The 17,778-nt window shown below is 40.7% G+C and overlaps 1 protein-coding gene across 1 annotated transcript in view; it reads right to left on the bottom strand.

Annotated features, from left to right (window-relative positions):
* LOC121380422 overlaps nt 1-17,221 on the bottom strand; it is a 26,449-nt gene extending 9,228 nt beyond the window's left edge. Inside the window, exons 1-5 of the mRNA XM_041509234.1 lie at nt 16,067-17,221; nt 12,143-12,358; nt 7,501-7,670; nt 6,616-6,778; nt 1,668-1,819 (exon numbers count right to left, since the gene is read on the bottom strand). Of these exons, the coding sequence (XP_041365168.1) occupies nt 1,668-1,819; nt 6,616-6,778; nt 7,501-7,670; nt 12,143-12,358; nt 16,067-17,017 (1,652 nt within the window). The 5' untranslated portion in view covers nt 17,018-17,221. The remainder of the gene's footprint in view (nt 1-1,667; nt 1,820-6,615; nt 6,779-7,500; nt 7,671-12,142; nt 12,359-16,066) is intronic.
* Nucleotides 17,222-17,778: the final 557 nt, after the last annotated feature.

Genomic DNA, 17,778 nt, shown 5'->3' with positions numbered 1-17,778 from the left:
GCTAGCTTTAGCATCGTGCAGATTATGAACAAGTAAATTGTGTAGATATGAGAACCATTAAACAAACATTAGGAAGACTCTACTATACGGTTTATTGGCTGACTAAAAGTTAAAGTTTCTTTTGTTTAAAGTAACTAAAAACGTATTTTTTCGGTTGTTTTAATTCCTTTCAAGGATTATAATTATGGAAAGTCAAGCCGGTGCGCATGCGTAACCGAAGCTCCGCTCCTACGCCCCGCACACACACTTTTTGGCACCTTCATACAAACTGATAGGCTTCTCAGAATAATTGTTCAAAGTGGGGGGCATATATATAAAAAAAAAATAATAAAAAAAAAAAAAAAAAAACATCGCTGCTCCCACTGGCTGACTAAAGGCCTATCTGACTGTACGTGCTGTGATATAGCTCTCATGCTGGTTATTGGTTTCGCTTATTGGGTTGCTCTCTGTTTAACCAGAATACGGCTGCACAGTCGAAGATAAAAGAAATTAGATAACGCCAATTTTCTCATTACAAAGCAAAGAATGCCATCCATAATTAATGTAATTTCTGAAATTACGATCACACAGAAAACGTAATAGATTTTGGTTTAGTGTGTTCTGGATAAGATCAGAATAATATACTCCAACAGCTAAGGGTTATTTATTTATTTATTTACTGGAAGTGACCAGCTGTGGGTGGTTGGTGGATATTTCTCAAAAAGGATTTACAGCAATCAAACATCTGGTGATTTTCAAGAAATAAACGTTAACTAGAGATATTCCTACTGTGGTATTTATTTGTAGTTATTTATTTCCGAGCCGATTGTTTTATAAATTGCACACAGACATTGTATTTCTTTTGTTATTTCCAAAACACTTTTACTTTTCTCCTTACGTCAAACCAAACTTAAATTGTTTGCAAATAAAAATAAAAAAATAATAAATTGCTGGAGAATGGGACAGACTATAGTTTCTGCTCTAACAAACAATTTCTCATTGACATAAAATACCTTTTGCCAACCAGCCCAGTTTTTCTGCTTGCCTGTCCACCCGCCCATCCGATCACAAACATCCTCCACTTCACCACCACCATCCCATCACTACAACCACCATCCCCTCACCACCACCTCCTCCTGCTTTAGCTCAGTGGGTAGAGCGCTTGCTTGGGGTCGTAGGATCGAACCTCTTTGGTTGACCCAGTGACTTTTCCCGTTCCAACCAGTGCCCCCACAACTTATATATTAAAGGCTGAATGAAAGTACATATAAAAGATCCATTTTAACTAAATTGAAAGGGTTTCCTCTGAAGACTATGTGTCAGAGCTACCAAATGTTTGACATCCAATAGCCGATGATTAACATATCAATGTGCTCTAGTGGTGTCGTTAAACAAAACAAACTAACTTTTATCTCAGGTAGACGCATTGGATTTCAACTGCCCCAAGCAGTGCATCACGACTGATATACCAAAGGCCGTGGTATGCGCTATCCTCTCTGTTCGAAGGTGCATATAAAGGATCCTGTTTTACTAATGGGGAAAATGTAGAGGGGTTCCTCTAAAGACAGAATGTTTGACATCCAACAACCGGAAATGAATAAATCAATGTGCTCTAGTGGTGGTGTTAAACAAAACAGACTCACTTTACGTGCTTGCCTGCCTAACACTGCACTAAGTATTGAGGATACCTGGCAAATTTCGTCTTCTCTTGGAGTTCTTTCTCGAATATTCCTGGACACACTTCCAGGAACGTGGCCTTGTCCAGAGTGAACAGTTCCGTGGGTTCTCGGCAGATCACACACGCGGACCTCTTCCCGTCCTCTCCCAACAGGGCGATTTCCTACAGACATATTACAGAGACAATATACAATGTTATCTTTGCCCATGTTTTTGTTTATCTGCATTGACGGCGCAGAATGGAAGTCGGCGGTAATTAATTGTAGAAACTAAATTTTATATCATCATCATCATTTCCATGTCCAAATATATTGTATTACACTAGTAACTAACTATAAAACATTATATAATAATGTCGCTAGGATGTAAACTAATATATGCACAAACAGCAATGTGTAACCATTTCAAATGCATTACGTTAATAATTAATTTTTTAATCGTAGGGTGGCACAATAGCAAAAACAGGTCTCTCTCTCTCTCTCTCTCTCTCTCTCTCTCTCTCTCTCTCTCTCTCTCTCTCTCTCTCTCTCTCTCTCTCTCTCTCTCTCTCTCTCTCTCTAACATCTAGCTATTAATCCACTATGCTGCATAGACAGCCCAGATAGCTGAGGTATGTGCCCAGAACAGCATGATTGAACCTTATTTGCGGCTAATCAGAAAGTGGTAGTGTGTTTTTTCTCCTTTTTAGACTGACGCATGTGCTAAATAATCATATTAGACTCCTACAAACCTTTTACTAACATTTTTTTTTCATTTGCCGGATACAGATTTTCGTGCTCATATACAATTATAGATCAAGTACGCTGTCCTGGGCACACACCTCAGCTATACAGGATAGTGGGTTAGTGGTTAGTGACCTTAAACATATCCACTGACTCGTTAAACTCGCTCTGGGTGAGAGCCGGTATCAGGATGCGAACCCAGTACCTACCAGCCTAAGTCCGATGACGTAACCACTATACTACCAAGACCGACAATCCTGTTATTGAAATAGGGGCGTGACATGCTAAAGGTGCTCGCTTGATACGCGGTCGGTGTAGCATCGATCCCCGTCTGTGGACCAATTCGGCTGTCTGTAGGATGGTGCATCTAAAAGATCCCTCGTTACTAATGGAACAGTGTAGTGGTTTCCTTTCTAAGACTATATGTTACAATTACCAACTGTTTGACATCTAATAGCCGATGATTAAGAAATTAATGTGCTCTAGTGGTGTTGTAAAACAAAACAAACTTTAACGTTTATTGAAATAGGTTATTGTTAAAGGGAACAAACTCTTTTCAGTCAAATTTCGTCTTCAATCGGTGATACTTTACGAATTTCGATAGATTTCAATTTGTTTGTCCATATATTATTTTTTGTGTAACTGTAAGTCTCATATATGCCTATAAGTAATACAGCTATAGTATTTGATGATGCTTTGTAAATAATGAGTGTCTGATACGTCTGAAAATTATTCATGTCGAAAAAGTCCTTACAGGCTGGGGCCATCTTTCACGTCTATTACTTTTGTTATTACTGAATATTATCACAGGCGTATGGACTCCTATGTTAGCAGGGTGGGGGCAGGCTGATTTTTGCCAGGATGAAACAAAAGTGCCCGAATCTGGACAATAACTGCCCCCTGCCAAGATGGAAGATGAAATACAGCACCAAGTCCAAATGACCAGGGCCTGTGCTTATAAAACTTAAAGTCTGTTTTATTTAACGACGCACTCAAGACATTTTATTTACGGTTATAAGGCGTCAGACATATGGTTACGGATCACACATATTTTGAGAGGAAACCCGCTGTTGCCACTACATGGGCTACTCTTTCCGATTAGCAGCAAGGGATCTTTTATTTGCGCTTCCCACAGGCAGGATAGCACAAACCATGGCCTTTGTTGAACCAGTTATGGATCACTGGTCGATGCAAGTGCTTTACACCTACCCATTGAGCCTTGCGGAGCACTCACTCGGGGTTTGGAGTCGGTATCTGGATTAAAAATCCCATGCCTCGACTGGGATCCGAACCCATTACCTACCAGCCTGTAGACCGATGGCCTAACCACGACGCCACCAAGGCCGGTAGACTTTAATAAAGTCCAGGCCTTAACGTAATGTTATTTGAATGGCGTTGCCATGACGTTAAAGTCTGGACCTTATTAAAGTCTAGACTTTAAGGTTTATAAGCATAGGGCCTGGAGTCAATTCACAAAACATCGTTAGTTTAGTGTTTGGTTAGCATTTAAACCTGCCGTTCGTTTGCCTGTGTTTGGCATCTGTTTCACGCAGAAAATGACATCATTACAGAAGATGGTGCATTGTCAAGGCGAAACAAAATGAAATAGGTGTACTTTAAACTGAATTAGTTGCACTGTTAAAGGGACATTCCCGAGTTTTCTGCGATTTTAAAGATCTTATCGACTAACAGAGACTTTTTAACGATTGTAATTACATATCAAATATATTTTCCTGCATAACATATTAGTGGCTGTATATTAAACGTGTTTCTCATCGTTCTAATATTTGTACTAGCGCAAATTTCATTTTATTTTTTTAAATAAAAAAAATTTGTACGTACGAAATTATTTAAAAACAAAATCCAGTTTGGGCTTCTTACAAATATTTAGACGATCAGAAACACATTGAATATACAGACACTGATATTCTAAACAAGAAAATATATTTAATATGTAAATTTAATCGTAGAAGTATTTTATTAGTCGGAAACATTTTACAATGCAGCAAACTCAGGAATGTCCCTTTAATAGTAATAAGAATTGTGAGTTAGTCGTAGATGTACGTCTACGTGCAAACCGAGGCTTACGACGTTTCGTGAAATTAGGCCTAGAATGCGGGTGTAAAGTTAATATATATATCGTCTGTTTGTCCGTCTGTTTGCCTGCCCCCCTCCCTCTCTCTCTCTCTCTCTCTCTCTCTCTCTCTCTCTCTCTCTCTCTCTCTCTCTCTCTCTCTCTCTCTCTCTCTCTCTCTCTCTCTCTATATATATATATATATATATATATATATATATATATATATATATACACACACACATGTATATATACAACCGTGTCCGGTGTATCGGCGCGTCCGGTGATTCGGTGCACTTGATATTTTGCTTAAGTATGTTTAGGAAGTTGTCATGTTGTCGGTGTTTTTAACGAATTAAAGTTCAATTTCTTTTTCAATGGTTAATCAAGTATCAACATATTTATTGTTAAGGGTGCAATTTTTTTTTTTTTAGAATTATCAACAATTATATCATAATTTCAAAATAAATCATTCACCTGTTTTCGTGTATATAAACGCGAAGTAGGTCAGCCTTATTGATATTAATAATGTTAAAACCAGTCTGAAAACACCTTTCCCGCATTTTTAAAATTATAGCAAACAGTATAAATGTAATTATTTTTGTTCGGTTATTTTTATTTAAACTGAAATAGAAAACACAGACAAATGCAAACAAAACGAAAATTTTACACCTTAATTGACAGTCATTCCAGGTCACATTGTTGTAAAAAAATAAAAGCGAAATAAGATCCACGTGTGTGCACAATCTACCCGAGAAAAATAAAATCCATGTAGGCATCTTAGCCATGCATAACAATGAACATGTATGCATCTACAGTACTGTGCCACTCAAGAAAACATTTCCGAAACTGATCATGAGATGGGTCATGTGTGATCGTTCATTATCATAGTAATATTTTTAACAAGACAAAATAAAAAAGTACTAAAATAATTTTGGGACAATAGTGTAGCGTTTATGGGCTAAAAATGAGGTCATACGCTGTCTATAAATAGCGGGGTCAACATTCCACATCTACTGCGCCGAATCACCGGACATGCAAATCGTTTTGGATACAAGGGGGTGTCTATATTTATGCACCATTTTGAAATGTTTATTTACTACAGACATAAAACAATTTGTAGTGTATTTCAGATTATGCCCTGTTCATTGGTGATAGACACATTTTAAAAAGTATTTCACAGTGTTCACATAGAAAATGGTCCTTGAATGCTTAGGTGCGCCGATACACCGGACAGCACTGTATATATATATATATATATATATATATATATATATATATATATATATATATATATATATATACAGTCAACCCTGCCTTCGCGGCCACCTCCATATGGCGGCCACCTGTCCATGGCGGCCACCCTGAGGTCCCCCAATGAATTTTACTATATATTTTACCTCTATATGGCAACCACCTGCTCAACGCGGCCAGCGGCCACACTTTTGTCATAAAAAAGCGAAAATGAACCTGCTATCGCGGCCACAATTGTTTTTTAGTGCAAGTTATAAAGAAATGTCGGCAATCATAAAAAAAACCGTAAGATGTGTTTGTTGATATAACCAATTGGCTTGATAAACAGCGGTCCTTTAAAGGTCGTCGGTCGCTTAGCTGTGTTCGTTAATTAACAAGTGTTTTTAATCTGGATTTTCAAAATGCCATCTAAACCCAGTAAGCCGATCGCGTTAACGTTGGAGCAGAGAGTAGAGGTCATTAAAAAATCAGAGAAAGACAAATTGAGTGCTAGAAAAATTGCTGAACATTTCGGGGTGGGTAGAACTCAGATTGATGGCATTTTAAAGAGAAAAGCGGAGGTGTTGGCAGATTATGATAACAACCAGCCCTCTGACTTTAATGCGCAGAACAGTGCTCCGTTATTCTGTTGTTTGTTAAATATTCTCTTTTTCACTTAATAAAATTTCATATAGATGATAATTTTTTGTCTTGTTTTTAATTACGTTTTTGCACATGTATATGGCTCCTTAATAGTTCTATTGCAACATACGTGTAATTGTTTTGAAAAATTCGGACTTATATATGACTTGCACACGGCGGCCACCTCTCTATGGCGGCCACTTTTGTCATGTCCCACGAGTGGCCGCCATAGACAGGTTCGATATATATCCGTCCATCCTTCTCTCTCTCATATTAAACACCTCTTACCCCAAATGACTCTCCGTGTCTGATGACATTCTCCGTGCTGGTGTTGATGGTCCCTGTCGCCTTGTCCTCGATGTCTATCTGGATGAACACTGACCCCGAAAAGATGAAGTAGAAATCCAGCCCAAGATGACCTTGGCGGAGAATCACTCGTCCTTTGTCGCACCTGAAGATATTGTGTTAAAACACGCATTTAAAATGTGGACAGCTCATACCTTGTTAAAAAAAAACTTACCTTCGAAAGTGTGACAGATTGTAAAACAGAAACTCTTACGTTGTATATCGAATAGCTTTACAGAGTTTTAAAGGGACATTCCTGAGTTTGCTGCATTGTAAGATGTTTCCGACTAATAAAATACTTCTACGATTAAGCTTGCATATTAAATATAGTTTCTTGTTTAGAGTTTCAGTGTCTGTATAGTCAATGTGTTTCTGGTTGTCTTAATATATGTAAGAACCCAAAACTGGATTTTGTCTTCAAGTAATTTCGTACGTACGAAAAAACTATATTTTAGGAAATAAGATGAAATTTAACCTAGTACAAATATTATAACGATAAAAAACACGTTTAATATAAAGCCACTAATATGTTATGCATAAAAATATATTTGATATGCAATTACAATCGTTAAAATGTCTCTGTTAGTCGATAACATCTTAAAAAGTGCAGCAAACTCAGGAATGTTCCTTTAAGCACGTTGTATATCAGAGTTCAGGCCCGTAGCCTAACGGAGGTCGGTCCACCCCCCTACTGGTGACTTTTCTTTTCAATATGCCACGAACCCTCCTCCCCCCGCTAAGCAACTCGGGCGCTACGCGTCCTCGTGTGAGGCCCCACCCTCTCAAAATCTTGGCTACGGGTCTGGAGTTTTAAGCACAAAGACTCACTTTGTATATCGAACAGCTTGACAGATTTTTAGACGCATCTCTTCGGTAAACTTTTCTTTGAAACTGCGCATGTTGAGTAGAAGATTGTGAAGATGACGAATTTCGTCTTCTGTTCTTTCCTCCGGTGCCTTCAGCGTGCTAGCCTGTGCCCATTCAGGCACGCGAGATGTCTGAAACACAATAAGCAACATTTTAATTCTATACACTGACCAAAATAATGGCCGATGCTATTCAATATTTTGATCTTATGTATACTTTTTCATCTTTGTGGTGAAACTCTTGCACATTTTTTTTTTTGACAAACGACAGCTGTGGTGGCAGTACTAATGACGGGTGCCGCCGGTGGGGCATGGTATGCATATCTTTCTCGCGAACACCTTATATCACCACTGCTATGACAGTGATTCATGAGCGCATGTCATCACAGATGTACGTGGTCCAATGAGCTCTGACCGGTGCAAGTTTTAATTAAATAAACTAGTCTTGGAGTGGCAGTCCTCGTTTTGGCGGTGCATGAGGGATGGAATCTCCCGTAAAGGATCTCCTCGGGAGTGTCTGTCCTCCTATAGACGAGGCACTAGACAGAGATTCATGGAATCAATCACAATTTTGTCCTCTCTGCACAATGCAGAGTCGAATGGGCATTTGGCAAAATAGTGGTTGATTTCATATCAAACGTTATCAAATGTTTCACCACCAAAAGCCGATTATTAATACATCAATGTGCACTAGTGGTGTCGTTAAACAAACCCGTTAACTTTAACAGCAATGGAAAATTAGTTTAAGATCAAAGGGACCAAACTCTTCTCAGTCAAATTTATTGAAAAGAAATAGTTTATAATCAAAGGGAACAAACTCTTATCAGTCAAAACATGAACCTCTCCCACACCCATGTGAGCAATCTTCGAACAGCATGGGGCCCAACCATGGTTTTTAACTCATTTGACTATGTACACGATACCTCACATACAACCCGTTTCAAACAGCTCTAGGCCCCACTAAATTTTGCGACAGTTATAATTTTATGATATATTAATTTTCTCTTTTTTTTTACGATCCCCTCCAAACCTCCCCCAAAGTTCCATTGACATTCCGCCTCATGTCATTGGGGCCCCTGCTAAATGGATTTTCTGGATCCGCCACTGGATACCTCACTTACAACCCGTTTCAAATAGCTCTCTAGACCTAATCACGGGTTTTGGAGGGTTTTTTTTTGGGGGGGGTGCTTTTTTTTTGGGGGGTGGGGGTGGAGAGGGCAATGTTTTGACTATATAGGCGGCCCCACTTACAGCCCGTTTCAAACAGCTCTATACCTAATCATGTTTGTTTTTTGTATGGGTAATGTTTTGATTATATAGGCGGCCCCACTTACAGCCCGTTTCAAACAGCTCTAGACCTAACCATGTCTTCTTTTCTTCTTCTTTTTTTTTTGGGAGGGGGTGGGGGTGTAATGTTTTGACTATATGGGCGGCCCCACTTACAGCCCGTTTCAAACAGCTCTATACCTAATCATGTTTGTTTTTTGTATGGGTAATGTTTTGATTATATAGGCGGCCCCACTTACAGCCCGTTTCAAACAGCTCTAGACCTAACCATGTCTTCTTTCTTCTCTTCTTTTTTTTTGGGGAGGGGGTGGGGGTGTAATGTTTTGACTATATGGGCGGCCCCACTTACAGCCCGTTTCAAACAGCTCTATACCTAATCATGTTTGTTTTTTGTATGGGTAATGTTTTGATTATATAGGCGACCCCACTTACAGCCCGTGTCAAACAGCTTTAGACCTAACCATGTCTTCTTTTCTTCTTCTTTTTTTTTTGGGAGGGGGTGGGGGTGTAATGTTTTGACTATATGGGCGGCCCCACTTACAGCCCGTGTCAAACAGCTCTAGACCTAACCATGTCTTTTTTTTTTCTTCTTTTTTTGGGGGTGTGTGTAATGTTTTGACTATATGGGCGGCCCCACTTACAGCCCATTTCAAACAGCTCTAGACCTAACCATGTCTTTTGGGGGTTGTAATGTTTTGACTATATAGGCGGCCCCACGTACAGCCCGTTTCAAACAGCTCTAGACCTAATCATGTTTGTTTTTTCTATGAGTAATGTTTTGACTATATAGGCGGCCCCACTTACAGCCCGTTTCAAACAGCTCTAGACCTAAACATGTCTTCTTTTCTTCTTCTTCTTTTTTTTTTTTTTTTGGGTGGGGGGGGTGTAATGTTTTGACTATATGGGCGGCCCCACTTACAGCCCGTTTCAAACAGCTCTAGACCTAAACATGTCTTCTTTTCTTCTTCTTCTTTTTTTTTTTTTTTGGGGGGGGGGGTGTAATGTTTTGACTATATGGGCGGCCCCACTTACAGCCCGTTTCAAACAGCTCTAGACCTAACCATGTCTTTTGGGGGTTGTAATGTTTTGACTATATAGGCGGCCCCACGTACAGCCCGTTTCAAACAGCTCTAGACCTAACCATGTCTTCTTTTCTTCTTCTTTTTTTTTTTGGGGGGGAGAGGGGTGTAATGTTTTGACTATATGGGCGGCCCCACTTACAGCCCGTTTCAAACAGCTCTAGACCTAACCATGTCTTTTGGGGGTTGTAATGTTTTGACTATATAGGCGGCCCCACGTACAGCCCGTTTCAAACAGCTCTAGACCTAACTGTGTCTTCTTTTTTTTTTTCTTTTTTTTTCTTCTTTTTTGGGGGGGGTAATATTTTGACTATATGGGCGGCCCGTTTCAAACAGCTCTAGACCTAACCATGTCTTTTGGGGTGTGTGTGTAATGTTTTGACTATATGGGCGGCCCCACTTACAGCCCGTTTCAAACAGCTCTAGACCTAACCATGTCTTCTTTTCTTCTTCTTTTTTTTTGGGGGGGAGGAGGGGTGTAATGTTTTGACTATATGGGCGGCCCCACTTACAGCCCGTTTCAAACAGCTCTAGACCTAACGTGTCTTTCTTCTTCTTTTTTTTGGGGAGGGGGGGGGAAGATAATATTTTGACTATATGGGCGGCCCGTTTCAAACAGCTCTAGACCTCACCGTGTCTTTTGGGGCTGGGGGGGGGGGGGGGTGTAATGGTTTGACTATATAGGCGGCCCCACTTACAGCCCGTTTCAAACAGCTCTAGACCTAACCATGTCTTTTGGGGTGTGTGTGTAATGTTTTGACTATATGGGCGGCCCCACTTACAGCCCGTTTCAAACAGCTCTAGACCTAACGTGTCTTGCTTCTTCTTTTTTTGGGGGGGGGGGGGGGGAGATAATATTTTGACTATATGGGCGGCCCGTTTCAAACAGCTCTAGACTTCACCGTGTCTTTTGGGGCTGGGGGGGGGGGGGGGGGGTGTAATGGTTTGACTATATAGGCGGCCCCACTTACAGCCCGTTTCAAACAGCTCTAGACCTAACCATGTCTTTTGGGGGTTATAATGTTTTGACTATATAGGCGGCCCCACGTACAGCCCGTTTCAAACAGCTCTAGACCTAACGTGTCTTTCTTCTTCTTTTTTTTCTTTTTTTTTTGGGGGGGGGAGATAATATTTTGACTATATGGGCGGCCCGTTTCAAACAGCTCTATACCTAATCATGTTTGTTTTTTGTATGGGTAATGGTTTGACTATATAGGCGGCCCCACTTACAGCCCGTTTCAAACAGCTCTAGACCTAACCATGTCTTTTTCTTCTTCTTCTTCTTCTTTTTTTTGTGGGGGTGTGTGTGTAATGTTTTGACTATATGGGCGGCCCCACTTACAGCCCGTTTCAAACAGCTCTAGACCTAACCGTGTCCTTTTTTTTGGGGGGGGGGGGTAATATTTTGACTATATGGGCGGCCCGTTTCAAACAGCTCTAGACCTAACCGTGTCCTTTTTTTGGGGGGGGGGATAATATTTTGACTATATGGGCGGCCCGTTTCAAACAGCTCTAGACCTAACCGTGTCTTTTGGGTCTGGGGGGAGGGGGTGTAATGGTTTGACTATATAGGCGGCCCCACTTACAGCCCGTTTCAAACAGCTCTAGACCTAACCGTGTCTTCTTCTTCTCTTTTTTTTTGGGGGGTGTAATGTTTTGACTATATGGGCGGCCCCACTTACAGCCCGTTTCAAACAGCTCTAGACCTAACCATGTCTTTTGGCGGGTGTAATGTTTTGACTATATAGGCGGCCCCACGTACAGCCCGTTTCAAACAGCTCTTGACCTAACCATATCTTCTTCTTCTTCTTCTTTTTTTTTTTTTGGGGGGGGGGGGAATATTTTGACTATATGGGCGGCCCCACTTACAGCCCGTTTCAAACAGCTCTAGACCTAACCGTGTCTTTTTGGGGGGTGGGGGGTGTAATGTTTTGACTATATAGGCGGTCCCACTTACAGCCCGTTTCAAACAGCTCTAGACCTAACCGTGTCTTTTGGGGGTGTAAAGTTTTGACTATATAGGCGGCCCCACTTACAGCCCGTTTCAAACAGCTCTAGACCTAACCATGTCTTCTTTTCTTTCTTTTTTTTTTTCTTTTTTTTTGTGGGGGGGGGGGGGGGGTAATGTTTTGACTATATGGGCGGCCCCACTTACAGCCCATTTCAAACAGCTCTAGACCTAACCATGTCTTTTGGGGGAGGGTGTAATGTTTTGACTATATGGGCGGCCCCACTTACAGCCCGTTTCCTGGAGAACCACGACTTGTCAAAGAACAGGATCTGGCTGTCGTCCGCGTCGTCCTCCTGGATGCTGGGTCCGGCCACGTTGATGTAGTACATCTCCGATATCGGGGTCTGTTCCGTCTTCTGCATGGACAGTTTCTGCATGTCGAGCGCCAGCTTCACCACGGCCTTGATCACCTTGCAGTACCACCAGAATGTCCGCGTCCGCCGCTGGAACACACAAGGGTGCATACCACCAAATTAAATCCTATGGACGACAAAGTAACACATGTGGTTGAAACTCCTACCTGCAGCGTATCGATCGGCATATACACATTGGATATAAATAATACCCCCCTCCCCACCCACCCTTGGATTAAATCTGGAGAAAAAAACTTTCTTGGAAGTTATAATAGCCTGAAATATTTTACACTGTTTATTAAAGGGACACACCCTAGTTACGGCTAGTTGTTAACCATTACGGCGTTGTTTTTCGCTATTAAACTCATTTTTTTACAAATAAAATTGCACTTTACTTACCGTTTATTATTTAGAATATACATTTCCATTCACCTGAAGTGTTTTTTGGTAATCCTGGTAATCCTGGTTTTTGTAATACCGCAAAATGCATTTTTCGTATTTCATAAAATGGCACGGGCCTCTGAGAAAAAAACGTTGAGCAGACAAGGTCTAATCTATTTTTAGAGGGGATATTTCCATTTCAATGTCACAGACGTTGGTATACCACGTGACCGTTATCATTTTGGTTCGGTTTGTTTTCTCGTGCACGGTTCGCGCAATCAACATCCGATTTGTTGTTGTTCATTTGTGAGATTTTTCTTCACAGTTCGTGAACATTTTCAGTAACAATAAAGTTCAGACAAGTAAGTGTCTCAATACAAAACGTTACAAACCCTTAAAACCAATAATTTTGCTAAGTCTTACGATATCTGGAGAGGGGATACAACCAGGACAGAACAGTTGGAACATGTCCAGGAGAGGTAGAAGGAACGCACCCCAAGTCTGTGAAATTTGTCGTGACGTTGGCATTGTTGTGCTTCGTGCGACATCTACCGGTGACACCAGAATACTAACTTTCAAAATTATTTCAAGCAATTGGGACATGAGGATTCCCATGGTATTTATCGATATAAAACCTGCTTTTTCACTCCATTTGATAAAAACGTGATCTAAGTGTGTTACAGGTTTGTAGATTAACCAAATTATAATTTCTTTTCGCTAGATGGAACTAGGGTGTGCGGCTTTAAGTACAGATAATGTCTTTAATACGGTAAAGTTGAAAAGAATGCCCGTTTCATCTTCGCGTGTGCTACATAGCTTGCTGGGGCGAGATTTAGATCAGTCGGTTTAGTGCTCGCCTGAGGCGCTTGCGTCGCAGGATCGAATCACCTCAGTGGATCCATTCAACTGATTGAGTTTTTTCTCGTTCCAGCCAGTGCACCATGACTGGTATATCAAAGGCGGTGGTGTGTGTTATCCTGTCTGTCTAATTCTTATTGTTATAAAAAGATCTCTTGCTGCATTAAGAAGCATGTAGCGGGTTGACTCTGATGACTACAGGTCTGAATTACCAAATGTATGACATCCAATAGCCGATGATTAATTAATCAATGTGCTCCAGTGGTGTCGTTAAACAAAACAAACAAACAAACATTAGCTTGCTCTGAATGTGCACGTTAAACCCTATGATCTGACTTGATCACACATCCAGTAGCTACCAGTTAAATCAATCATTTTACTAAACATTCAAGCACATCTGTCTTGGGCCACCATTCGTGTCTACATAACAAAAAGGGAAGGTAGAATACAGAGCTACAGAATTCTAAATATACACATAAAGATCCAGTTGCAATACATTAATGTCATAGTATTTATTTATTGCAGTCTTTGTATATTAAGAAGGAAATTTGGATGCAATAGAGATTGTCCATTAAAAGATAATTTTGCATGTGTGTGTGTGTGTGTGTGTGTTTATGTTTATGTATGTTTGTGTTTGTGTTTGAGTGTGCGCGAATGTGTGTGCGCCTGTGTTTGTGTCTGTGTGTGTATGTGTGTATGCTTGTGTGTGTGTGTGTGTGTGTGTGTGTGTGTGTGTGTGTGTGTTTGTGTGTTTGAGTGTTCGTGTTTGGGTGTTTGTGCTTGTGTGTGTGTGTGTGTGTATGTGTGTGTGTGTGTGTGTGTGGTGGGTGTGTTTATGTGTGTGTGTGTATGTGTGTGTCTCCGCGCGTGTGTGTGTGTGTGTGTGTGTGTGTGTGCTCTCAATATCTCTCTCTCTCTCTCTCTCTCTCTCTCTCTCTCTCTCTCTCTCTCTCTCTCTCTCTCTCTGTGTGTGTGTGTGTGTGTGTGCGTGAGTGTGTGTTTATGTGAGTGTGAGTGTGAGTGTGTGTGTTTATGTATGTGTGTTTTGTGTGTATGTTTGTGTGTGTGTGTACGTACGTGTGCGTGTGGTGTTTGTGTGAGTGTGTGAGTGTGTTTACGTGACAGATGGGTAGTGAGAAAGTGGGCGCAGACAGATGGGGTATGTGTCTGTGCATGTCATTTAACAATTTTTCAGTTAAAATTATAAACATAAAATCTTTAAATTCTGATACAAACAACTATACAAATCGGATCTTCGAAAACACAAGAGTTGTTGATTGAGTTATTGAAAACCAGCCATATCAATATCAGAGTATTGAGCTGAACAGCACATTCATATAGCCGTGACAGAAAGCCAATTTGCGATGGGAAAACAGCGCTTGTTTCTGATTCCAACAACGGATCAACAATATAACCAATACCATCTTGTTAGACATATTGACGTTTTCTCACCGCAGTGATTAGTGCACATTGACGATACCTTGCGTGGAACGCTCAAAATATGGTGGTGGTGATGATGATGATGATGATGATGGTGGTGGGTGGTGGTGGTGGTGGTGATCGTGGTGATGATGATGGTGGTGCTGGTGCCGGTGATGATGATGATGATGGTGGTGCTGGTATTGGTGATGATGATTATGGTGAACGCGAATATTTTAATATATATTTTTTTCATGACAAATTAACTCGGCAAATAAACTCTTAAAATGGGCTTAAAATGTTCACAAGACATTGGTAATTTAATGGACACAAAAACCAATGGGATTGAAACTAAATTAATATTCGCGTTTCTTTTGTTGCGTTTCTTGTGTTGTTCAGTATATTTAATAACATCATTATCGTTGTTAGGTCTGTTGATTGGTGATAATATTTATTAATAATTGCGTATTTGATGTGATACCAAATGTTGATAATTGCATGCAGACGTTACAGTAACGCTGAATGTGGATCACTTTGTACATAAGAGTTCTTGAAATAAATATACAACCAAACAGAGAGCACCTAGTATACAATTCACTAACATACGTCCGGTGTATACTGTTGTTTTAATAGTTTTAACAATCGAATTTTAGTATTGATATTCCATTCACAATGTCATATATAGCTGTACATGATACCCAGTATTCAGCTGATGTATATAGCAATGCCCCACGACAGGCATATCAAAGTCCGTGGTATGTGATGTACCGTCTATAGGAAAGATCCCTTGCTGCTGTTTAATAGTAGATACCAAATAGCCATATTTTAAAATGTGCTGGGGTGTTGTTAAACAAATATTACTTTTCTCTTCACAGTGGTGGATGCACGAAATATTTTGGGGAGGGGGCTAACGGGAAATACACCAACTCTGCAAAAGAGCTTATCAGTGGGTGAAAAAATTAAAAGAGGAATAAAAGAGGTATTTAAATATTTTTAGAGGTGACTGGACAGGAGTTTGAACTAACTGACGGACAGACGGGCGAACAGACAGACAGTCTGGCTATTTGATTTGTTTGTTCGTGCAATCATTAATCCATACGTGTACTCATTCATTTAATACTTACATAGTTATATACTTACCGTTTTTGCGATTTCTGCTTCTCTATCCATGGCTTCCAGTACTTGGTTCGCGAACGCGTGTCTCGATCTCCTCAACAATTTGTGGCCGTCGTTGGGCGCATTGTGGCCGTGCTCGGTAAACTCGCGATTTCGTTTCCGGTTCCGGTACTTCTGCTTTCTCCAGTGACGTATTATCTCTATAGTTCCCGCCACGGAACGTAACGAAGGGAAGGGTCTAGCTACACCTGACCTGGCGCTGACTGGTCGAGAGGTGCTTCTAATGCTGGACGATGGACGGGACCAGCAGGAATAGGGCACGTGATCTACACCAGTGCTCGGCTTTGTCTTTCCTCTCCAACCATCGTTTACTACATACTCTTGTCTCGAACTCGTCGGTCTTTGCCTCCTTAAACTGTGAACATCACATGTCGTTCTCGCCTCTCTTTCTCTTGAGATACTGGAATCCTTGGCACTGTATGGTCTTGGTGGCTTTGCAGCGACTGTCGTTCGTGTTACTCTACTGTCATTTGTTACTAACGTATCATTTGTTACTAACGTATCATTTGTTACTAACGTATTGGATACCTTAGCGCTGGAGGATCTTGGTTTTGATATCAATGGATTCCCATGTACTCCTAGCCTTTGCCTGCCAGCTGTTGACGTCCGCGTGGCGCTGGTATAGTCACTGCTATCACCAGTTGTTATGTCCCTGTGGCAGTCGGGCCTTTGTCTAGCTTCGTGCTCTGTGGTTCCAGAGTTACCATCGTTTCTATTGTTTTCGTTGGCAGGCCGTTGCCGATATTGGTCTCGCGAAGTGTCCCTTTGTCTTTCGATAGAAGATTTTCCGTAAATCGCTTCACGTTCTTCTGACTGAGGTACCTCTAACTGAGTGTTTGATTTCCTTCTCCCCCGTATGTCGCGCCCATCTCGAACACTGTGGGTTGAATAGGGCCGGTCGTGTTTGGCCTGCATGTTGGTATTACTCAGTTAGTGATATTTGTCAAATGCATTTGATGGTTTATGATTCTTATTGTTCGCCTGTCACTATTGAATAACTCCCATTGCCCTTTTTATTACACCGAAAGCGGCCTGTTTATCTATTCTTTGCACATTGAGATTCAAAATCGATTTACGGTTATGTGTCCAGGCGGTATTGAGAGGTTGTGTTGCTCGATTTGTCCTTTTGTTAACGTCATTCAAATTAGACTCCTGCCTGCAATAGAAACCGAGTTTCCAAGTGAAGTCATTTCACGTATCGATGTACATGATTTAGTTATGTATAATTGTTATTGTATCGATAATAACGAACGTTTCGAATCTAGCGTAGACACATAGACATGGAAAATATCACCTGAAAGCTGTTACGGTGAATAAAATAAACGGCAAAAGGCACTTATTGTAGTATTAAGTGCAGTGGTTTGGGAATTAAAGTTCATGACTAGTCATTCGAGAAAAATGGTGACATGGTTGTGAGCATTCGACTCGGTGACATGCCAACGTTATGGCAATGGTATACTGGTTTCTAAACGATGTTTACTGCATAGTCTTACTGAGACTATCTTCTTTTATATCAAGACATTTTTTATGCTTTATTTATTTGTTTGCGTAACAACATTGTGTGAATAACTTTATAGAAAGATATATTATGCATCTGTTTGCGTAAAAACCGTTTATGAATAACTTTATAACAAGATTTATGCTATACTTCATGTTTGTTTGTGTGACAACGTTTT

The sequence above is a fragment of the Gigantopelta aegis genome, chromosome 9 (genome assembly GCF_016097555.1).
Source record: "Gigantopelta aegis isolate Gae_Host chromosome 9, Gae_host_genome, whole genome shotgun sequence".
In the NCBI taxonomy this organism is placed as follows: domain Eukaryota; kingdom Metazoa; phylum Mollusca; class Gastropoda; order Neomphalida; family Peltospiridae; genus Gigantopelta; species Gigantopelta aegis.
This window is presented reverse-complemented; position numbering and strand designations above follow the sequence as displayed.